The following is a 25631-nucleotide window of genomic DNA, read 5'->3' as shown; positions in this document are numbered from 1 at the left end:
CTCTTCTGAGAAGGCTTTCCACTAGATATTGGAACATTGCTGTGGGAACTTGCTTCCATTCAGCCACAAGAGCATTGTGAGGTCGAACACTGATGTAGGGCACTTAGGCCTGGCTCACCAATTCATCCCAAAGGTGTTCCATGGAGTTGAGGTCAGGGCTCTGTGCTGGCCAGTCAAGTTCTTCCACACTGATCTCAACAAATCATTTCTGTAAAGACCTCGCTTTGTGCACGGGGAAATTGTCATGCTGATACAGGAAAGGACCTTCCCAAACTTTGTGGCAAAGCACAGAATTGTCTAGAATGTCATTGAATGCTGTAGTGTTAAGATTTCTCTTCACTGGAACTAAGGGGCCTAGCCCGAACCATGAAAAACAGCCCCAGACCATTATTCTTCCTCCACCAAACTTTAAAGTTGGTACTATGCATTAGGGCAGGTAGTGTTCTCCTGGCATCCGCCAAACCCAGATTCGCCCGTCGGACTGCCAGATGGTGATGTGTGATTCATCACTCCAGAGAATGCGTTTTCACTGCTCCGGAGTCCAATGTTGGCCACGCCACTCCTGCTGATGCTTGGCATTGAGCATGGTGATATCAGGCTTGTGTGCGGCTGTTTAGCCATGGAAACCCATTTCATGAAGCCCCTGACTAACAGTTCTTGTGCTGACGTTTCTTACAGAAGCAGCTCTAGCAGGGCAGAAATTTGATGAACTGACTTGTTGGAAAGTTGCCACATTGAAAGTCACTGAGCTCTCCAGTAAAGACATTCTACTGCCTATGTTTGTATATGGACAATGCATGGCTGTATACTAAATTTTATATTCCTGTCAACAACGGGTGTGGCTGAAATAACCAAATCCACTCATTTGAAGGGGTGTCCACATACTGAAGGGGTGCCCACAGAATATAGCTGCCTAAATATGGTTCCCAATCAGAGACAACGATAGACAGCTGCCTCTAATTGAGAACCAATCTAGGCAACCATATACATACAAACTACCTAGAAAGGGACAGCCCCATAAACATACAAAAACCCCTGACCAGACAAAACACATAAATCCCCCATGTCACACCCTGACCTAACCAAAATAATAAAGAAAACAAAGATAACTAAGGCCAGGGCGTGACATTTGGAATGATTGTGTAACATGATTAGCAGATTATTTTCATGCATACTTTAGGACATTCAAAATGATGATATTTATATTTGCTGCTTTACTGCTGTCACAAATACGGAAAAATTTTCACAAATAGTGCAGAATTAGTTGTGGCATAACTACCTTACTTGTCTGATTAGGGCATATTTATGGCACATTTACTATATAATAACAGTTTATTTATTCTTACTAATCCAGTCAGCTAAAGTATGTAATTTATCATCAGAATGTTTCACATTTCCATTTGTATGTATTATTGATATCTTTTGAAGGTGAATTGTGCATTGCAAATGTATGTCTCTGTCAATGTGTATATAACCCCTTTATTTTTAGTTTAACATTTTGTGTCTATCGAGATTTTGAAGTAGATCTTGTGATATTCTCCCCACAGAGGAAATACCCAATGCACTATAAGATTGCTCTGATTATCAACTACCTCGGCCACTGTATTTCTGTGGGAGCTCTTGTCATAGCCTTCATTCTCTTCTTATGCTTAAGGCAAGTACAGAAATAGTACCCTTCTAAATGTATCTGCAGTACATGTGACCTCTTATAAAATAATGACTGAAATGTATGTGAACTGCAGGACTGCCCTCCTATTAGGCTAACTCGCTTAATGTCTTTTAAGTGTCTATGTTAAGTATGCACTGTGTTTTGATGCTTGTTAATATAACACTTTTTTAAAAATTGATCAGGTAAAATGCACCCAAGAATAAAATGTGTTTAAATGTATACTTGTCGCCTACTATAGGAATATGTTTTTGACTGGAATTTTGTAACTTTAGGTATGTAGACTAAAACATTGTTTTCTTTATTTCCTTCTCTAGGAGCATAAGATGCCTTCGAAACATAATCCACTGGAACTTGATAACAACCTTCATTTTGAGGAATGTTATGTGGTTCCTACTTCAGTTGATTGATCACAATATACATGAGAGCAATGAGGTAACTGTTGTTAAAAATTATTATTTACAATTCACATGACTGTTAAGCTTTTTATTGCACTAATAACTAACGATGGTTGTTTTCCTATCTTTCTACAGCCTTGGTGTCGTCTTATAACGACTATATATAACTATTTTGTGGTGACCAATTTTTTCTGGATGTTTGTTGAAGGATGCTACCTTCACACAGCCATTGTGATGACTTATTCAACAGACAAGCTAAAGAAATGGGTCTTCTTGTTCATTGGCTGGTGTAAGTGCATTCTAATTAATAATGTTCAGCATCAGCAAGTGTTTGAGTACCAATTTACTATGTCAGACTATGACAAGTGACTGGCTTCGATCATAAAACTGCATAAGGCAGAATTAACACCATCTAAATATGAAACATGAAATGGCAGTTATTATGTTTACCCTCTTTTCAAAAGTCATATTGTCACCCCAATGAGCCAATGTGACAGTCTGGTTAAAACAAATTGTTTCTAGAAATAGGAATATCATTTTACTGTAGCTGTAAGAGGTAAATCCCCACATATTACATAGAACAGACCAGTGATTTTATTAATTCACCTCTGTCACAAAGGGTGAATGCTACAGAATGCTTGAGTATACGTATGTAGATAATGTAGTTAAATATCGCTGATTAGCAAAACAAAACCCCATTCCATTTCTCTCAAAGCACCTTGTGAGATGAAACCAAAAGCATGTATTTTCAAGAAAAGACCATATGCTATTGGATTGTGGGTAAATCAGAGTTGGTTGTGCATCATTTCAGGCCTGTGATTGAGCAAGTACTTGATGGGACGGGCAGCAGATGCATCCAGTCATCACCACATAAATGACCCAGGCTCACCTAGAGCTGAAGTGTTAGTGAAAGCACATTGCAGTCAGGAGAGACTAGCACTTATGTTAGAAGCTGACTCACACCATGGAGAGGCACCTGAAATGACATGAGTCACCTTGAGTCATTCGGCTGAGCTGAGCTCACTGCTGAGCCATCTTGCCGTTTTCTTTATGTAACATGTACAGTAGTGTAGGACTTTATATGCATTGGAATAAAAACATTGATCTGAATGGATATGTATATAGCTCACATTTAAGTGAATCATCCCAAATAGCTCTTTGTACTTATTGTAGGCTAGGGTAAAGGCCAGGGTATAGTAAATACATCCAGTATAGTTATTAGAAATCTCATATTGGCCCCAAAATGTAATTAACTAAAGTTTGTTCACTCAATTCAGCTACGTGTAGTGGAGGTGTTGTGGAGTTGTTTCATTCCATTGGTTTCAGCAGTGGGATGTGTTGGTGTCAGGAGTGGGATGACGGTCAGAATTAATTTTATACATTTACATTTAACAAAATGTTTCAATTGATCTAGCAGTCTATTGATCTAGCAGTCTATCTGAACAGTTATGTCTTTGCTATGCACATTTATTCTGTAAGAAGTGAAAACCTTGCACAGTAGTGGATAATTTGTCTATATATGTTAAAAGTTAAGATTGTAATCAGGTTTTATGTTTGTTTTATTGGGATGTCCTTGAGAAAACCCTTCAGTAATTTACTCAGTCTGCCACAGTTCCACTGATGATCAAGTGGTTTTCATGCGCAGGTCTCAGCTTTGAAGTGGAATCTTACAGTATTTGCAACATTGAATTATGATCTCTCATTTCAGGCATTACCGTGACAAGACTTGGTTCTTACTCTTGTGAATCATAATTTCTAATCAGTATGTCTGGCATGTGGGTTAATTTAACATAGACTTTCTTCTCTTTTTCTAGATTAGAACAACTATGCGTTGTCTAGGTATTATAAGGGCACAGGGCGAGACCCAGATGCAGACACGGGAGGCAGATGGTTTAAGTCTCTGATATTTATTATAATCCAAGGGGCAGGCAAGAGAATGGCAGTGGACAGGCAAAAGATCATAAACAAGGTCAGAGTCCAGGAGGTACAGAGTGGCAGGCAGGCTTGAGGTCAGCGCAGGCAGTATGGTCAGGCAGGTGGTTTCAGAGTCAAGGCAGGCAAGGGTCAAAACCCAGGAGGACTAGCAAAAGAGTGATAAGAACAAGACAATACAAACTGGCAACAGACAAACAGGGAATACTGCAATAAATACCCATGGACTAATGGGGAAAACGGGTGACACCTGGAGATGGGTGGAGACAATCACAAAGACAGGTGAAACAGATCAGGGCATGACAGGTATTTGTATTTATTGTGGATCCCCATTAGCTACTCTACCTGTGTTCCAATCACATTAAGACACATGACAAAATAAACAGTGATTAATTAGGGGGTGGGAGGGCCAGAGGTGGCAGAACGTAGTACTCTGGTTGGGGTGTAGCATAGTCTGAAGGTAGAAAGGGGCAGTTCCTCTTGCTGCTTCATAGGCATGTACCATGGTCTTGTAGTGGAAGCGAGATTTGACTGGAAGCCAGTGCAGTATGTGGAGGAATGGGTGAAATGGGAGAATTTATTACGGACAGACTTCTCCCCATCTTAGCTACCATTGCGTCAATATGTTTTGACTATGACAGTTTACAATCATGGGTTATAAATCTCCTCAACTTGCTCAATTTCCACATTATTCAGTACAATATTTTGTTGAGGTATAGGGCTTAGTGAATGGTTTATTCCAAATGCAATGCTTTTAGTTTAAAAAAATGGCACTAGCTTATTACTTGCCACACATTCTAAAACTAACTGCAGCACTTTGCTATCACTTACTGTGATAGCTGATGTGTATACATAGACACACTGGCTTTATTCAGTGCCAGTGACAGGTCATTAGTAAAGATTGAAAAAGCAAGGGGCCTAGACAACTGCCCTGGGGAATACCTGACTCTACCTGTATTCTGTTGGAGGCTTCCTTAAAGAACACCTGCCGTGTTCTGTTAGACAGGTAACTCTCAATCCACAATATAACAGGGGATGTAAAGTCATAACACATATGTTTTTCCAGCAGCAGATTATTATTGATCATGTCAAAAGCTGCATTGCAGTCTAACAAAACAGCTCCCACAAGCTTCTTATTGTCATTTCTTTCAACCAATCATCAGTCATTTGTGGAAGTGATGTACATGTTTAGTGCACCTCCTTATAAGAATGCTGAAAGTCAGTTGTTAATTAATTTACTGTGAAATAGTATTGTATCTGGTCAAACACAATGTTTTCCAAAAGTGTACTAAGGGTTGGTAGCAGGCTGATTGGTTGGCTGTCTGAGCCAGTAAAGGTTGCTTTGCTATTCTTGGGTAGCGGAATTACTTTTGCTTCCCTCCAAGCCTGAGGGCACACACTTTGCTGTAGGCTTAGATTGAAGAGATGGCAAATAACAGTGGCAATATAGTCCGCTATCATCCTCAGTAATTTTCCATCCAAGTTGTCAGACCCAGGTGGCTTGTCATTGTTGATAGAAAATAATTTGTTCACCTCTTCCACACTCACTTTAGGGAATTCAAAATGACATTGCTTGGATTAACAGAGGCATTCAGTGGAGTTAGAGGAATATAAATTGGGTTACTTAAATTATGACTACCAACACCCTTGGGACAATATTTGAAGGGCAGCAGGTAGCCTAGCGACTAAGAGCGTTGGGCCAGTAGCGCTGGTTTGAATCCCTGAGACGTCTAGGTGAAACATCTGTTGATGTGCCCTTGAGCAAGGCACTTAACCATAATTGCTCCTGTAAATTGCTCTGCATAAGTGTGTCTGGTAAATGTAAGATGACATAGCCTAACATAGACAGAAGCATGTCTGTTCTATTAAATATATTCTCAAATACTTGTGTGCCTGAACTGACATGCATTATTGTTGCTGACACTGATGTTCAGATGAAGGGAATTAAATAGTCTAAAATGGGTACTATCTCAGTGCTAAACTCAAACAGCTGTGTAGCCTACTACAGCTGCTGGCATCCTAAATCAAAGCCTATACTTTATCACTCAGGTAACTTTCCAGTGCTACTATTTTTGTCATGTAATGTTGTTATTAAAACTGAATCAGACAACCCCATAGTAGAATAGTTGACCTATGTACCTAGTCATCTTTTTGTTGTGTGTTCTATGCAAGAGTAAATCAAATCAAATCCAATCCAATCAAATTAAATGTATTTGTCACATACACATGGTTAGCAGATGTTAATGCAAGTGTAGCGAAATGCTTGTGCTTCTAGTTCCGACAATGCAGTAATAACCAACGAGTAATCTAACCTAACAATTCCAAAATTACTACCTTATACACACAAGTGTAAAGGGATAAAGAATATGTACACAAAGATATATGAATGAGCGATGGTACAGAACGGCATATGCAAGATGCAGTAGATGGTATCGAGTACAGTATATACATATGAGATGAGTAATGTAGGGTATGTAAACAAAGTGGCATAGTTTAAAGTGGCTAGTGATACATGTATTACATAAAGATGCAGTAGATGATATAGAGTACAGTATGTACATATACATACTGTATGAGATGAGTAATGTAGGTTATGTAAACATTATATTAAGTAGCATTGTTTTAAGTGGCTAGTGATATATTTTACATCAATTTCCATCAATTCCCATTATTAAAGTGGTTGGAGTTGAGTCAGTGTGTTGGCAGCAGCCACTCAATGTTAGTGGTGGGTGTTTAACAGTCTGTTGGCCTTGAGATAGAAGCTGTTTTTCAGTCTCTCGGTCCCTGCTTTGATGCACCTGTACTGACCTCGCCTTCTGGATGATAGTGGTGTGAACAGGCAGTGGCTCGGGTGGTTGTTGTCCTTGATGATCTTTATGGCCTTCCTGTGACATCGGGTGGTGTAGGTGTCCTGGAGGGCAGGTAGTTTGCCCCCGGTGATGCGTTGTGCAGACCTCACTACCCTCTGGAGAGGCTTACGGTTGTGAGTGGAGCAATTGCCATACCAGGCGGTGATACAGCCCGACAGGATGCTCTCGATTGTGCATCTGTAGAAGTTTGTGAGTGCTTTTGGTGACAAGCCGAATTTCTTCAGCCTCCTTCACGATGCTGTCTGTGTGGGTGGACCAATTCAGTTTGTCTGTGATGTGTACGCCGAGGAACTTAAAACTTACTACCCTCTCCACTACTGTCCCATTGATGTGGATAGGGGGGTGCTCCCTCTGCTGTTTCCTGAAGTCCACAATCATCTCCTTAGTTTTGTTGACGTTGAGTGTGAGGTTATTTTCCTGACACCACACTCCGAGGGCCCTCACCTCCTCCCTGTAGGCCGTCTCGTCGTTGTTGGTAATCAAGCCTACCACTGTAGTGTCGTCCGCAAACTTGATGGTTGAGTTGGAGGCGTGCATGGCCACGCAGTCGTGGGTGAACAGGGAGTACAGGAGAGGGCTCAGAGCGCACCCTTGTGGGGCCCCAGTGTTGAGGATCAGCGGGGTGGAGATGTTGTTACCTACCCTCACCACCTGGGGGTGCCCCGTCAGGAAGTCCAGTACCCAGTTGCGCAGGGCGGGGTCGAGCCCCAGGGTCTCGAGTTTGATGACGAGTTTGGAGGGTACTATGGTGTTAAATGCTGAGCTGTAGTCGATGATCAGCATTCTCACATAGGTATTCCTCTTGTCCAGATGGGTTAGGGCAGTGTGCAGTGTGGTTGAGATTGCATCGTCTGTGGACCTATTTGGGCGGTAAGCAAATTGGAGTGGGTCTAGGGTGTCAGGTAGGGTGGAGGTGATATGGTCCTTGACTAGTCTCTCAAAGCACTTCATGATGACGGAAGTGAGTGCTACTGGTAGTCGTTTAGCTCAGTTACCTTAGCTTTCTTGAGAACAGGAACAATGGTGGCCATCTTGAAGCATGTGGGAACAGCAGACTGGGTTAAGGATTGATTGAATATGTCCATAAACACACCAGCCAGCTGGTCTGCGCAGTTTTACAACTGAGTTTCAAGCATGGTTCAGGTCCAGCTGCACAATAGAGCTCTTAAAGGGGAAATGACGTCTTAAAGGGACAATGACATACTTTGTAAGAGAAACGAAAAAATGCAAATTTTTGTGTGAATAATAATTAAGAATGATTTATATATACATATTTATATTAAAACAATTAGCATTAATAATAATAACAATCAGGATGTTGTGTCCAATGGGGTAAATGCAGATAGACACACCCCATGCTTCAGCCTATGTATATTTTATAGCCCCTATGCTGCAGCAGTTGGGCTATAGGACATAATGCTTATTGATAATAACACATCTGATGATATAGACCATGTATTGGCTACAAATAATTTTGACATACATTTTACCAATATGTTATTGGGCCCATTTCTGGAGGTGGAAATTATATTTTAGATGGTGTCAGCATACTTTTTTTATCATGAATTTTGAGTAGAATGTCCTTTTAAAAAGTCACCAGAACTGAGCTTCTCAGTCCTACATATAAATTATCCCAGGGAAGACCCCGGACCCCCTAAGCAACGAGTCTGGAACGGGTCTGGAACTCACAGTTTAATACATAAACAAAATAATCCACAATCCCTCAAAGCATGATGGCCATGGCTTTCTTACATGAAAGGGGAGGTTAACTTGGCCCCAGACAATCGATCTGAGATCAATTTAAGATTCATTTCTGGGATCTTTTTATTTTTCTTTAAGCGCTGAATGTAAAAAGTGGAATAGCTTTAACTTTATCTGTCCAACACTAGAGACCAAGAAGATAAGAAGTTCTTAAGCCAGATCAAAGTAGAACTGGACGGATCCAACTGGCCTCAATGGATTCCCTTAATTTAATCTCTGTAATAGCTGCTAAACACAGCAGCCTGATTCTAATTTAGAGCATGTCCCTACTCCCTAATGATATTAACACTATCACTCAGACGTTGTAGTCTTCAATACTTTTAGATGTGATGTTTATTGCCAATAAGTTAAAAAAATATATCTTTCTTTCAGGCATTCCATGTCCTATAATTGTTGCTTGGGCCATTGGGAAGCTTTACAATGAAAATGAACAGTAAGTGCACATTTCTAATTAACAACAACAGTGGAATCTCAAGCATTTTATAGTAAGTAGTTTGTGTTGGAGACATGTTGTTGTATTTGATGACCTTTGATGGAGTGCATAGAAACCTATACGAATCACGTTTCAGAATGATGATGTCTTATATCCTTTGTGGTACAGTGTAGTAATTACGCCTTTCTGGTTTTTGGTAACAGTATTGGTAACACTATTCAAAATCACACCATGGCCAAAACTATTGTTAGCAAAAACAGTTCACGGCAGATGGAACTCAAAACAATTATTAACAAAGTTTTTTTTTTAAAGAATTGGACCAAAAGGTTCCTCTTTTTGAATGATGTCTTATATCCTTTGTGGTACAGTGTAGTAATTATGCCTTTCTGGCGCAGGCGTTCCGCTAGCGACCCACCTCGACAACATCCGGTGAAATTGCAGAGCGCCAAATATAAAAATAAATGCAATATTAAATATTCATGATAATACAAGTGTCATACATGATTCTTTAGCTTAGAATCTTGGCAATCTAAACGCATCATCGGATTTCAAAAAGCCTTTACGGCGAAAGCACATCATTCAATTATCTGAGGTCAGCGCCCCACAACAGCATATTATCCTAACAATCACAGGCGTCACAAAATCCCAAATAGCAACAAAATAAGTCACTTACCTTTGAAGATCTTCCTCTGATCGCAATCACAAGAGTCCCAGGAACACAATGGATGGTTGTTTTGTTCGATAAATTCCTTCTTTATATCCCAAATAGTCCGTTTAGTTCCTCCAAACAAATCAAACAACATTTCTAATTCATTATTAGGTAGTCTAATATCTAAATAAACAATCATATTTCATACGGAGTGAACTATTTTCAATCGGAAAGGAAAAGAACGCAGCTTGCTCCCTCGGTCACGCGCGCAATGACACTAGTTTTGCCTTTGGACTTCCTGAGGATAAACAACTATTCCTCGTTGGTTTTTCAGAATACAAGCCTGAAACCATGTATAAAGACTGTTGACATCTTAGTGGAAGCCATAGGAACTGCAATTTGGGAGGCGGAAGTCTTTGTTTTCAATAGCTTAACCTTTGAATTGGCTGACAGGTCAACAGAAAAAAATGTGTCCTCGGGTTTCCATCTGCCAAATCAGTTATGTTATACTCACAGACATAATTTTAACAGTTTTAGAAACTTTAGAGCGTTTTCTATCCAACACTACCATGTGCATATTCTAGCTTCTGGGCCTGAGTAGCAGGTAGTTTACTTTGGGCACCTCAGTCATCCAAACTTCCGAATACTGCCCCTTAACCCTAACGAGATTTATTTAAATCCTTTAAGTATGGTGGGGAAACTACGATTACTGATTCATGGTGATTCAGCAATTTATTGTATTGTAGGTGTCACAGAGGCATTTGCTGTAGCATTTACAAGAGGATAATTCATATGATCTAAAGTTATTTGATAGATAAGTGTATTTGAAATGGTTATTTCTGTCCTTTTTAATACAAGAAAGTCAGACGTCAGTTCATTAGTTAGAGGTCCTGTTTTATAGTTTTGAATTTGAGGTCTATGCTGCTATTATAAAGGTACTTCTCGAAAAATGAAGAGTCAACATTCACTCTCCAATTCATTCAGATCAAATTTACTTTCATTCATAGTAGCATTTTCTGACTTGGGTACTCTGGAACAGAGGCGTCATGGCCATAGGGGGCACATGGGCACGTCATTTTTATCCAAGCCAAACTTGGTGCAAAACCATGCCCACGAGTAACCTAGCCACATTTAAAGCCGAGCTGATTGTTCAGAGTTCCATGTGACAAAGTAAATGTGCGTGAGAGAAATGAAGAATGCTTTAATATATAAGTATATAAAATAATGTTTCTGTAATACTACAAGCCACCTAGCAATTTTATGAAGTTGGCTTTAGCTAACCTAGATAGGTTCCCAATCTCCCAACCTCATAACTAGCTACCAAGAAGCCATTTCAGGTTATCAATCAAGTTAGAAAGCTAGCTTGTCTAACTATCGTAGCCGGCTTGCCTGCTGGCAAGGTTAGTAGACTTTAGAAAAGCAAGCAATTACTATATGTACTGAATAAGACTCACATTCCTTTCAATCTTTTACCCAGATTTTAGCACCAGTCAGGATGATACATACAGCTCAAGAGTTATGCTTAGATATGCAGGATTAAGCATAATGATTATGGCTCTAGATTGTGTATATGAAGGGGAGGAGACAGGTTAAATAAGCATATTTAAGCCTTGAGACAATTGAGACATGGATTGTGTATGTGTGCCATTCAGAGGGTGAGTGGACAAGACAAAAGATGTGTCTTTGAACAGGGTATTGTAGTAGGTGCCAGGCACACCGATTTGAGTGTCTCAAGAACTTCAACGCTGCTGGGTTTTTCATGGTCAACAGTTTCCAGTGTGTATCAAGAATGGTCCACCACCCAAAAGGCATCCAGCCAATTTGACACAACTGTGGGAGGCATTGGAGTCAACATGGGCCAGCAGACTTGTGGAATGCTTTTGACACCTTGTCAAGTCAATGCCTCAACGAATTGGGGCTGTTCTGAGGACAAAGGGGGGTACAACTCAATATTAGGAAGGTGTTCCTAATGTTTTGTACACTCAGGGTAGATTCATACAAATGGTTAATATGCTACATTTTGAAAGCAAAGCCATTCATTTAATGTTTGTCAACAGATGCTGGTTTGGGAAAGAACCTGGAAAGTATATTGACTACATTTATCAAGGGCCGGTCATCCTTGTTCTTTTGGTAAGTAACAAGTCACTGCAGTCCCTGGTTCAAATCCAGGCTGCCTCACATCTGGCTGTGATTGGGAGTCCCATAGAGCGGCGCACAATTGGCCCAGGTTTGGCCGGGATAGGCCATCCTTGTAAATATGAATTTGTTCTTAACTGACTTGCCTAGTTAAATGAAGGTTAAATTAAAGATGTTTTTTTTAAATAAGCTGCTCTAATGCAACAACACATTTCAGTTCCTCAGTTGTTGTTTTTTCATTACTAAAACATCATGTTCTACATAATGAACTCATAATTAAAGTTTTCCATCTGTATTCTCTGCTAGATAAACTTCGTTTTCCTCTTCAACATAGTAAGAATTCTCATGACCAAGCTGAGAGCTTCTACCACATCAGAAACCGTACAGTACAGGTGAGTCACTTCTCCCGTGGGGTTGTTATTTGGAATATCGCATGCCATATTATGCCACCTTTACTTGGCCCCCATTTCTATCTTTGATAAAAGATTTAGATGAGATTCTGCATACTTAAGTAAAAGTAAATATACCTTAATGGAAAATGACTCAAGTAAAAGTGAAAGTCAACCAGTAAAATACTACTTGAGTAAAAGTCTAAAACTATTTGGTTTTAAATATACTTAAGTATCAAAAGTAAATGTAATTGCAAAAACATACTTAAGTATCAAAAGCAAAAGTATAAATTCTTTCAAATTGCTTATATTTAGCAAACCAGACTGCACAATTTTTGTATTTAATTTTTTTTAACGGATAGCCAGGGCTACACAACAACACACAAACATAGTTTACAAGCGTTTATGTTTAGTGAGTCTGCCAGTTCAGAGGCAGTAGGGATGTCAATGGGACGAACTGAAAGCACATATATCCTACTAACGGGACATTAAAAACGGTAATATCTTATGTTTCACCGAGTCGTGGCTGAACAGCGATATTAAGAACATACAGCTGGCGGGTTATACACTCTATCGGCAGGATAGAGCAGCAGTCTCTGGTAAGACATTGCCTATATGCCTATGCATATATGTAAACAACAGCTGGTTCACGATATCTAACTCTCAAGGTTTTGCTCGATGAGCTAATCATGAGTATCTCATGATAAGCTGTAGACCACGCTATCTACCTAGAGTTTTCATCTGTAATTTTCGTAGCTGTCTACAGACTACCACAGACCAATGCTGGCACTAAAACCGTACTCAATGAGCTGTATACCGCCATAAGCAAACAGGAAAATGTTCATCCAGAGGCGGCACTCCTAGTGGTCGGGGACTTTAATGCAGGGAAACTTAAATCCATTTTACCTCATTTCTATCAGTATGTTAAATGTGCAACCAGAGGGAAAAAATCTACACCACCTTTACTCCACACACATAGACTCATACAAATCTCTCCCTCGCCCTCCATTTGGCAAATCTGAACATAATTATATCCTCCTGATTCCTGCTTACAAGCGAAAATGAAAGCAGGAAGTGCCAGTGACTCGGTCTATAAAAAAGTGGTCAGATGAAGCAGATGCTAAACTACAGGACTGTTTTGCTAGCACAGACTGGAATATGTTCCGGGATTCTTCCTAAGGCATTGAGGAATACACCACATAAGTCACTGGATTTATCAATAAGTGCATTGAGGACGTCGTCCCCACAGTGACTGAACATACATACCCCAACCAGAAGCCATGGATTACAGGCAACATTAGCACTGAGCTAATGGGTAGAGCTGCCGCTTTCAAGGAGCGAGACTCTAACCCGGAAGCTTATAAGAAATCCCGCTCTGCTCTCCGACGAACCATCAAAAAGGCAAAGCGTCAATACAGGACTAAGATCGAATCATACTACACTGGCTCCGACGCTTGTCGGACGCTGCTCTTTAATTATTTGTTATTCTTATCTTTTACTTATTTTCTAAAAACTGCATTGTTGATTAAGGGCTTGTAAGTAAGCATTTCACTGTAAGGTAACCTGTTGTATTCGGTGCATTTGACAAATCAAATTTCATTTGCTTGGATTTGATGATCAGGGATGTTCTCTTGGTAAGTGCGTGAATTGGACCATTTTCCTGTCCAGCTAAGCATTCAAAATGTAACGAGTACTTTTGGGTGTCAGGGAAAATTTATGGAGTAAAAAGTACATTATTTTCGTTAGGAATGTAGTGAAAGTAAAAGCTGGATATATGAATAGTAAAGTAATGTACAGATACCCAAAAAAACCTACTTAGGTAGTACTTAAGTAATTTACACCACTGCAAATTTCAAGCCATCCAGAAGTGAAATTTTGCTAAAAGGAACAGTAATTTCCTATAATTTTGACAGACATGATATGTGACTGAATGGTAGAGAGTGGACTGGTTTTTCCAAGAATATTATCACCACATAACCTACTTGTCTAGGTTCCATTTTGTTTTTCCCTCTGATGCTGGTGCATTGAAGACTGTCAGGGGAGGATAAAAACACAACCTAATCCAATCACTTACAGGAAGTACATTACATGACCAAAAGTCTGCTCGTCAAACATCTCATTCCAAAATCATGGGCATTAATATGGAGTTGGTCCCCCCTTTGCTGCTACAACAGCCTCCACTCTTCTGGGAAGGCTTTCCAGTAGATGTTGGAACGTTGCTGCGGGGACTTGCTTCCATTCAGCCACAAGAGCATTGTGAGATCAGGCACTGATGTTGGGCTATTAGACCTGGCTTGCAGTCGACATTCCAATTCATCCCAAAGGTGTTCGATGGGGCTGAGGTCAGGGCTCGGTGCAGGCCAGTCAAGTTCTTTCACGCCGATTTCGACAAACCATTTCTGTATGGACCTCGCTTTGTTCACAGGGGTATTGTCATTCTGAAACAGGAAAGGGCCTTCCCTAAACTGTTGCCACAAAGTTGGAACCACAGAATCGTCTAGAATGTCATTGTATGCTGTAGCTTTAAGATTTCCCTTCACTGGAAATAAGGGTCCTAGCCCGAACCATGAAAAACAGCCCTAGACCATTATTCTTCCTCCACCAAATTTGGCACTATGCATTCGGGCAGGTAGCATTCTCCTGGCATCCCCCAAACCCAGCTGCCAGTTGGTGAAGCGTAATTCCTCACTCCAGAGAATGCATTTCCACTGCTCCAGAGTCCAATGGTGACGAGCTTTACACCACTCCAGCCGATGCTTGGCATTGTGCATTGGTGATCTTAGGCTTGTGTGCAGCTGCTCGGGTCATGAAAACACGTTTCAATGAAGCTTCCGACGAACAGTTCTTTTGCTGACATTGCTTCTAGAGACAGTTTGGAACTCCGTTTTCACTGTTGTATTCGGTGCACGTAACAAATAAACTGATTTGATTTGATTTAGTGAGTGTTGCAACCGAGGACAGACGACTTTTACGCACTACACTCAGCGGTCTTGTTCTGTTAGCTTGTGTGGCCTAACACTTCGTGGCTCCTAGATGTTTCCACTTCACAATAACACCACTTACAGTTGACTGGGACAGGTCTAGCAGGGCAGAAGTGTAACAAACTGACTTGTTGGAAAGGTGGCATCCTATGACGGTGCCACATTGAAAGTTACTGAGCTCTTCAGTAAGTCCATTCTACTGCAAATGTTTGTCTATGGAGATTGCATGGCTATGTGCTCAATTTTACACACCTGTCAGCAACAGATTTGGCTGAAATAGCCAAATCCACAAATTTGAAGTGGTGTCCACATAATTTTCTATATATTGTGTACCAATGGCTACTCTAATTCATAGTTAACATTGGAATGTCCACTCACTGTTTGTTTGCTCTATAGGTGGTCTGTAAAATAAGCTTTATCCTAATGTGCTCTTCCTCCTTACTCGAAATACATTGTACATATTGTGATGCGAGACTGCTCAACATTCACCTTTTATGGAGAAATTGACAGAGCATTTAAACTCACTTCTACTCAACAAAGTGATGAAACAGTCATCTGCTTTATTATGGATGAATCCCTTCAATATGTACTCAACTTGCACGCACCATTACATAACATTCCTATGAATATATGGCCACACACACACATTTACGCGCACACACACACACACACACACACACACACACACACACACACACACACACACACACACACACACACACACACACACACACACACACACACACACACACACACACACACACACACACACACACACACACATATTTTCAATAGAAATGAAGTGCTGATGTTGCACAGTGTCTAATAACCTTGCATATCATATTCATAGAACAACTTGCATCGTCCTCAAATTCACATTTAAGCTCTTTTTCAAGGTGGATTATTTGAGAGCTCAAAGGGGGAAATCTCAAATCCCAGCAACATCTGCAGACCTCTGTCCTAAAGAAAAGGGTTTGGCTTATTTTACTCCTATGCTGACATTGCTGTCATTGGGTTCCCAGTGGATTTATATCCTTAGATACAATATGTAATGTGCTATTTGAGGTGTAACCTGAGCCATCAACTGCTTCACTGCTTATGTAGATTAGCTGAAATCCCATCATATTTTGAGAAAAGGAAGAACGCCATTTGCAACCAGATACTCAAATGGGCTTATAATGTCCGACTTTTGTTCTGGTATCAAGTTGTTGACACCACGGCTTTTCACTTTTAAATGTGTTTCTTCTCAATGCGGTTCTTTCACCTAGAATGGTAGAACAATCCTTGCATAATTTAATTCAGCTTTATTTTGATAAGTGATTTTTGTTATGTAATATCTACCGCAAAAGCCTAAGAAATAAGCTCCATTCCCTCCTCAACCTGCTGGAGGCAAGCCTTGGGCAACATTGTCAACAATGTCAGTAGTCTTGTGGGATGGGGTTCTAATCATACTTACTCAGAATGTGTATCTCTGACATTCACTATTTGGGGTCTTTTGTAAACAGATTGTGGTAATGATTAAAAGCAAGCAATCTACAAAAATAGATAGAAAGGAAACTTTTTGGGTCTTTCAATGCTTTTTTGTATTGACGTACATTGAAACAAGCAACCACTTTCCCCAGTTACTTTTGTAACTACTGTACAGTAAATGGGAGTACTGATGTTTTTCTGTTATTTCCTTCACAGAAAAGCGGTCAAAGCGACGTTAGTGTTACTGCCTCTGCTGGGGATCACCTACATGCTATTTTTTGTTAATCCCGGAGAGGACGACATCTCGCAAATAGTTTTTATTTATTTCAATTCATTTCTACAATCATTTCAGGTAAGATCATGGAGTCTGTTCTTTTCCAAGTTGTGCCCCTCTTTTCCCAAGAATACAAAAAACCTGAACCTTTATAAATCTGTGTCATTATCTTTGTAGCTTTAATATACTGTTAATTGAAGGTGTTATAGGTTTTATAGCCTGTGGAAGAAGGACTATTTGTAGGCTACTATTGTAAGGCTTTGTGAACCTGGCCCTGGCTGCTTTAAGTGTTCTGAGCTGTCAGGAGAATGTTTGTAGAGACATGTATGTGGGCGTGAGTTGTGCACAGTGGGTATTTTCAGTGTAAATCTTCCCTCCACAATGCAAGGCTGAGGGGGTGTGGAGAAGGTACTTTGTTAATGGTGCTGAGTGAAGGGATGTGTATAGCATAGGATAAGGGTCCATTTTATAACAGTTTTAGACTATTCTTATACAAATGTTATGAGAGGTTGTTCAATCCTGATTTAATATTCCTATTATTGCTCTGGATACTGTATAATTGAAATGGGAAAGGTAAACAAGTTTGTGAATCATTCAATTACTTGTTATTTCTATGCACTTTGTAAAATTAACTCAATTGGGAAGAAAATGTAATCTTCTACTTCTCAGAAAGCAGCATTTTGTTTACATTAAATCACATTTTAATTCTGAAACAAATGCCTATTGCTAGCATACCTTGAGTGGAAGTCGGATTATCTGGACTCAGGTTAAACACTATAAAATATCTGACCAATAGCTGATATTGTCCAATACTGTGCATCCTTATTTTAGTTCATTTATAAAGATAGCTCAATGAAAACAGATTGTAAATACATTCTGTACTATACATTCTAACAGTGTCCTGTCTTGCTTTCCAGGGGTTCTTTGTTTCAGTATTCTACTGCTTTCTAAATGGCGAAGTGAGTCAACAATGATCTTTTCATGTGTGGGCATTGCCGTGTGTCAGATCGCTATGTAAAGGTCTGAGAGGCAGTAGACTTCTAGTCCTGAGACCCTTATTTCACCTCTATCATGGAACGCCATCCTTACCCTGCAGGCTATGTTTGAACATACATTACTGTAGATGCTCTTTATTTTTCTAGACCTATTTCCCCCATATTTCCCCCTTACTTTAGTGATGCATGATTGTTGAAAGTCATTAAGTGCCATAAAAAGAGTCATTCTGTAATCGGGAAAAATGTGATTCCCTCCTGCTGCTGTTGCTACTGTTGTTCTCCACTTCCTTTAAGAAGCTGTTATTGGTATACACACAAAACAAATACAAATTGTTTGAAGTCTACAGTGGCTACCTTGGAAACTATTTGACGTGAATCCTCATGTAGCTGACATTTATTGTTCTGTACTGTTTTGTAAAGATTTTTTCTTGGCGGTTATTCAAATGTCAATTTAAGTTAAAGGGATTTCCTGTGTCCTACATATTGTGTGTCCTAGATGCTTTGTGTGGGGATAGATGTAGTATACTGTAGGAAGGACAAAGAAACACTGGCTGCCCACCACTAATACAGTATTTCATTGTAATCTTCCAGGTGCGCTCAGCCGCCAGGAAAAGATGGCATCGTTGGCAGGACAACCATGCCCTGAGAGTGCGTGTGGCACGTGCCATGTCCATCCCCACGTCACCCACCAGGATCAGCTTCCACAGTATAAAACAGACCACAGCTGTTTGACCTAGATCGCCAAGTTCAAAGGTCGCCTTTGGAAACGTCCCTTTTCTAGGGAAGACACTTGTCTTAAGGCATCTCTCAATAAATGTTGTCCATTTGCTTTATTTATTTTCCCCTCTGCATAAAGACAGAGACAGAGCACTTTGAGAAAGAGACCATTAGGATTTCCAGATTATAATACCTTAACATGACGTCCTAGGACGTCACACAGAAGTCAGGACCATTTAAAACAGATGGGGAAGGTTGCCTCTCCAAATGAACATTGTGAAGTTATTGCAGAGTCTAAGTTGTACTGCCATTGCATCAAGAGCTGTTATCATACTATAGTACACCAGGTTATATTTTAATAGGTCAGGAAGGTTGACCTTTCAAGGCCCCGTGCTGGATGCTGATGAGGCAAAACAAAATCAGTGTTAGTGTCAAAAGAGACCCTAATCACTCCCAGCACTGTACTGTACTAGTGGTATTTATATCCATAACCCTTCATTATTTGATATCTATGAGAGGGCAGAGATAATTTAAGCAGGATTGTGCTTTAACAGTGCGGGCACGGGATGCAATTGCATTCTGTGTCTGTTGCACACCAAGTTTGAGGTGAGATTAGAGAGATGTAATTATACTGTTAAATAAGGAAGTGATACTCTTTGGTTTGTCATCAGCACTACTTTTATGAGTTGTCAAAATGTCACCCTAAGAGCTTTTCATTTGTATAAATGTTTTAAGGCTAATTTATTTTCAGATTGTTCCTTGCCAATCACTCTCAAACTCTTTTGAACAGCATAACGTCAATGATGTGTTTTTCTCACTTCTGTATAAAAAACCCTAAGGCTACTCTAAATAAATAAAATCTATCTTTCACTGGATTCGAGTTCAGATTATATCCATTATCTAATGCAAATAATGTAGATGGGACTGTGATTCAGATACATTTATATGACACTTATTTCAAAAACTAAACACAAACACTATTTTAGTGTCGCAGATCCTTATTTCAGTCCGCATAATGCCACAGCTGTCCCAAGTCAAGATACATTTTAAGGTACAGTACATTAAATCCTTTTAATGTATTAAAATTATTGAATTATTTTCTCTCTTTCAAATCCCAATGTGCTGCACTTAATCATTGTCAATGCTAAGCTGTTGTGTCCAGGAGCCAGAGAGAGATAGAGCCTGATGAGTTAGAGTTCCATTTGGCTTCCTTAATGCTTTGCCCTGCTCAGGTCAACATGCCAAGACCTGCCCCGGTAGTGACTGACCGACCATCTGACCTGCATGGGTGTTATCCACCTCTCCCTCCAGGCCCATTGCAGTGTCATACCAGTTCCAAGCACTTAGACAAGCCTGGTTATTCAATCTTCAGTAAGCAGTTCTGGGAAATAGAACAGTAGAACTCATGCACCCATGGAATTAACTTGGGATTTGGAATTGTAGAAATTGTGTAAATAGATGGCATGTTGGGGACAAACTCACTAATCTGGTATGGAGGTATTTCTCTGATTTGGGTTCAAAAGCAAACTTCTTTGGTATCAATGATACATGCTTGTTACCTGACTAGTTGCCATGAAGATAATGATTATGGCAACAATCTTTCTCATTATTTTTGTTACTTTTGGAGTAGTAAGGAAGACCGCTCCAATAAAACAATATCACATCTGTTGAGGTTTGCTGTTGTGAAAAGGGCTTAGATATAGCTGTGACTACATCAGAAGTAATTATTGCTTTACACATTCTCTTGCAATTGAAATTGTACTCTAACCACATTTATGTTGTACAAAAGTTTATTAAAATTACTTGACAGATGGTCTAAAATTGCTTGTAGGGGAAGGTATCGTTTGATAATTGCTGTGAACATGATTGACCTGTCATGACCATCAGAGTTTACATCCCTTGATTGCTCCAGGCCTAATTTTCTGGAACGGTTGTCTATGTAGCAGTTCTCTGTGATATTTTCATACAAAATGTATATTTTCATAATTGTGACTGAGTACATATGCACAAGAAATCTCTTGAATCAAAGTATTCAAGCAAACAGTCCCGAGATCTATATAAATACGTAAATAACGGTCAATATTTTGCTATTTTCTGGTCCTAAACCACTAAACACTGTTGGTTGAACATCATTTTGTTATTTATGTTTGGGAGGTGCCTCCAAGTTGAATGTTTATTTTGGAGAAGTTTTACTCAGATTTAGGGGTTCTAGTTTGAGAAGGTCTAAAAAGAAGAATATATCTTCAAAGAGTGCGATAAAACATGTACAACCAAAATGTTTCGTTGTAATGTACATAAACTCTTTTAAAGTTTGTTGTATATTGTAATTAGTAATTGTACAAATGTTATGACGTAAATATGTTTTGTTCTATTATACTGTTGGAGTGAAAGTAATTCATGAAGAGCATTCAGAGCATTCAGGTTACATGAATACCTAGGACCATCCAAAGCAATCATAGAAAGGTATGAATATTTTAATAACATTTTACTTCATCCTCTCACAATCTCTTCTTGTGCAGCTTAAATTGTACTTTCCATTGTTTTTAGTCTATTGAATTCATTGCAATTCTGCACATACAGTACATATTACAATACTCCTATGAAAGTTAAAACTCACCAAGTGAAATCACCCCCAACATTTTTCTTTGATTGAAACATGAAAATTGAGATTTTTTTGTTGCAATTTTTATATTATTTTATGAATATATAATGAATAGTTCATTCAAAATGACAAATTCACCAAAGATAACAGACACGTTTACCTGAATATGTTTACTTGTTGTCAGTGCACTTTCTCTGTCCAAATCGTTTATTTTTCATATTTTGTACAGCTTCACCATTCTCTGATGTATTCTCGATTTAATAACTTATTAATGTACAGGAATGCATTTTGGCTGTATGTTGAAACACCAACGTTGCCTTTTAGAAAAACAGAAAAGTGTGTTTTTGTGGAAAGAAGAAAAACTGTGTTTCTACAGTAAATGTTGTACGGTGTATGATCGATATACATTTATAAAAGTACATGTGGTAAAATCAACCTTCAGATTTGAAATAAATATTATATTCAACTCTCTCTGGTTTGTAATGTCTGCTACCTGCAATCTTGTCCAGAATTTCCAGACATATTTATACTTATTCAATAAACAGTATTCACTGAGGAGACAATGAGGAGAAGGGATTGCATGTTGTGCATTGTATTCATTCTATTTCATTATACCAATACCTGATTTGGATTAAGATATTTTGGATCCAATAAAGGTTTGATAAAGGCTTGCCATCTCTAACCGCAGACTGCCATTAAAATGACTGAATAGAATAAATATTTGAATGATGAAGGATGCTGGCTTTACCGCCAGTGTGGCATGCTAGCCTTACATGCAGATGTTAGACCCATTGGGATTATTTTACAATGGCCTAAGGAAGTGATAGGTTATATAATATGATTGTGGATTGGATTTTATATTATTCTGACTGTGGTTGGACTGAGTGAAGTGGAGCAGAATAGGCTGCCTATGCCCAGACCCCTCAACACTCAACAATTAGCTGTATCTCTTATTCAAGCCAATAAAGACTTGTTTTGAAAAGAACTGCTCCTGTTGCTTGACAGGCGCATCAAAGGTGGATTGTGGATCTGATGTGCCCCCAAGGCTATAGGGCCAGATGCTACTGGGTCCTCCTCCATCAACTTGTAATATTTCCCTCAAGTGCACTGTGACTATTTTCCGTCGCATTTCACCAGTCGTAAATTTAGCTAATGATAAATGTCATAACTGCATGTAGAGTAGCTAGGTATCTTTTTAATGAAATATATACTTTACTTAGTCATCATAATCTGACACAACTCTCACAAACTGCACTACACGAATATGACCTGTGTCCTTGACCTCCTTGAATCAGTGGAGCAAAGGGGCCTCAACTGCGTGTCTCCATCAAAAACGAACATGATAATTCCGGCTACCATGTATACATGTATAAATATATATACAGTACCAGTTAAAAGTTTGGACACACCTACTCATTCAAGGGTTTTTCTTTATTTTTACTATTTTCTACATTGTAGAATGATAGTGAAGACATCAAAATGATGAAATAACGCATTTGGAATCATGTAGTACCCAAAAAAGTGTTCAACAAATAAAAATATAATTTACATTTGAGATTCTTCAAAGTAGCCACCCTTTGTCTTGATGACAGCTTTGTACACTCTTGGCATTCCTCAACCAGATTCATGAGGAATGCTTTTCCATCAGTCCATCAGGACTTCCCACATATGTGTTCCAACTCATCCCAAACCATCTCAATTGGGTTGAGGTTGGGTGTTAGTGGAGGCCAGATCATCTGATGCAGCACTCCATCACTATCCTTGGTCAAATAGCCCTTACACAGCCTGCAGGTGTGTTTTGGGTCATTGTCCTGTTGAAAAACAAATTATAGTCCCACTGAGCGCAAACCAGATGGGATGGCTCCCGCATGGCAAGCGGTACCGGAGCGCCAAGTCTAGGTCCAAGAGGCTTCTAAACAGCTTCTACCCCCAAATCATAAGACTCCTGAACATCTAATCAAATTGCTACCCAGACTACTTGCATTACCCTTCCCCCCCTCTTTTACACCGCTGCTACTCTCTGTTATCATCTATGCATAGTCACTTTAACTCTACCTACATGTACATATTACCTCAACTACCTGGACTAACCAGACTAACCACATTGACTCTGTACCGGTACCCCCTGTGTATAGTCTCGCTATTGTTCTTTTACTGCTGCTATTTAATTACTTGTTACTTTTATTTTTTATTTTTTAAACTGCATTGTTGGTTAGGGGCTTGTAAGTAAGCATTTTACTGTAAGGTAAAATGTTGTATTCGCCTGTTGTATTCGGCGCATGTGACTAATACAATTTGATTTGATGGCATACTCATCAGACCAAAGGACAGATTTCCACCAGTTTAATGTCCATTGCTCGTGTTTCTTGGCCCAAGCAAGTCTCTTCTTCTTATTGGTGTCCTTTAGTAATGGTTTCTTTGCAGCAATTCGACCATGAAGGCCTGATTCACACAGTCTCTGAACAGTTGATGTTGAGATGTGTCTGTTACTTGAACTCTGTGAAGCATTTACTTGGGCTGCAATTTCTGATGTGCAGTTAACTCTAATGAACTTGTCCTCTGCAGCAGAGGTAACTCTGGGTCTTCCTTTCCTGTGGTGTTCCTCATGGAAGCCAGTTTCATCATAGATTATTTTTGTGACTGCACTTGAAGAAACTATCATTTCTGGATTTACTGACCTTTACATCTTAATGAAAGTCATTTGTCTTTACTTATTTGAGCTGTTCTTGCCATAATATGGCCTTGGTCTTTTACCAAATAGGGCTATCTTCTGTATACCACCCCTACCTTGTCACAACACAACTGATTGGCTCAAACACATTAAGAAGGAAGAAATTTCACAAATGAACTTTTAACAGTGCACGCACACCTGTTAATTGAAATGCATTCCATGTAGAAAATTGTAAAAAATAAAGAAAAACCCATGAAAGAGTAGGTGTGTCCAAACGTTTGACTGGTACTGTACATATCAAACAACTAATTACCAATGAAAATTAAGTTAACCTCCCTGCGATTTCATAGATCAATTTAAAGGGATTGGCATGTCATGATTGCACATGGATTTTCTGCTCCAAATAACATCCACATAAATGTGACCACTCAGACCCCATTCATCCAAACGCTGTAGACACGCACAGCCACATGCATGCATTAACACACATGCCTTCAAACTATAGTAGTTTATGATCATTGTTCTGTGGTAGTAGAAGGAGATTTGATAGTGGCAATTGTAAAAGTAGAAGAGGTTGTGATGATGGTAGTATTTTAGCAGTACTATTGTAGTTATAGCTGTAAAAGTACAGTAGTACACTATACTTGCTATAGCGGTGTTTGTCATAGCACATTTCTTACAGAGGATGCATTCCAAAGTGCTTAAATAAAATTAAGAGACAAAATTAAGAGACAAATTAAGATAGTAAAACAACAGTAAAATAACAATGCACATGAGAGACATGCTATATTGCAGTATTTGTCTCAGTGTGCCTCCAGAGAACGACTGACGGGAGCAGGTTTGTTTATCAAGTCATTCAGGCTTATTGACCCTCAGTGTAAGTTAGTACAGCAAGCAGCATGTAGGGGTCTCCCTGGGGTTGAGCCACAGGGTCTGGGGCTAAAACAACATGATTTGCTTACTGCTACAGCACATTAGGACAATGAGACCACTGTTCACTCGATTCTTCATAGAAGTCAGTTATTCAACTTGGCAAACAATTTGTTCCACATGAAAGGTCAATAAGTTGCAGTCACGATGAAGCCGATATACTGAAATGGAAATATTTAAAAAGAAAAAAGGACAACACTGGTGACTGATGTATACCTACTGATCTGTATCGAATCATCTTAAATCATATTTGTAATACCATGTGATTATTGGGTATTATCCTGCTGAAAACAATGAATCAAACAAACCAAACAGCCACTAAATGGTCTCTGGTTTTCAGACCACTGGCTCCATCTATTGGTTGGAGGTGAGAGGCCAATGAACCTACTGCATACTGTAGGCCTATACATTACCCACTACAGTAATGTGTGGGATCTTTAAAAATGCAACAAAATTCCTCTTATAAAATGGCATGATTTTTTTGTTTAAAAATAATAAATTCCGCTTTTCTATTCAATGTTTGATTAGGTCTGCAACATGTTTTTCGGGACAGATGCAGGTCTGCCCTCTTTTGTCTGCAATCAGGCAAATCAAGTGGCATCATTCAGGTGCCACAATAGGTCGTGTGGTTTGATAAACCACAGAAGAGAAAAATGGAGACATAAAAAGGGGACCTTGTTCTACAGTATGTGGACACTGACAATAATCACCTCAGACATTTGCGATAACTTTAAGCAGAGTTACTCCTTTCAAGTGA

General features: G+C 39.4%; 1 protein-coding gene across 3 annotated transcripts in view; it reads left to right on the top strand.

The window, feature by feature from the left end:
- Positions 1-21744, top strand: part of LOC112260650 (corticotropin-releasing factor receptor 2) — a 71688-nt gene extending 49944 nt beyond the window's left edge. For all 3 annotated transcript variants that reach the window (XM_042328847.1, XM_024435922.2, XM_024435923.2), the window contains 9 exons: positions 1548-1654; positions 1984-2101; positions 2200-2353; positions 9000-9060; positions 11767-11839; positions 12152-12237; positions 16902-17037; positions 17877-17918; positions 18546-21744. In XM_042328847.1, the coding sequence (XP_042184781.1) occupies positions 1548-1654; positions 1984-2101; positions 2200-2353; positions 9000-9060; positions 11767-11839; positions 12152-12237; positions 16902-17037; positions 17877-17918; positions 18546-18686 (918 nt within the window). In that variant the 3' untranslated portion in view covers positions 18687-21744. The remainder of the gene's footprint in view (positions 1-1547; positions 1655-1983; positions 2102-2199; positions 2354-8999; positions 9061-11766; positions 11840-12151; positions 12238-16901; positions 17038-17876; positions 17919-18545) is intronic.
- Positions 21745-25631: the final 3887 nt, after the last annotated feature.

This window comes from Oncorhynchus tshawytscha, linkage group LG10, assembly GCF_018296145.1.
Source record: "Oncorhynchus tshawytscha isolate Ot180627B linkage group LG10, Otsh_v2.0, whole genome shotgun sequence".
Classification (NCBI taxonomy): Eukaryota; Metazoa; Chordata; class Actinopteri; order Salmoniformes; family Salmonidae; genus Oncorhynchus; species Oncorhynchus tshawytscha.
Note: the sequence above shows the minus strand (reverse complement) of the source record. Positions and strands in the feature narration are given on the sequence as shown.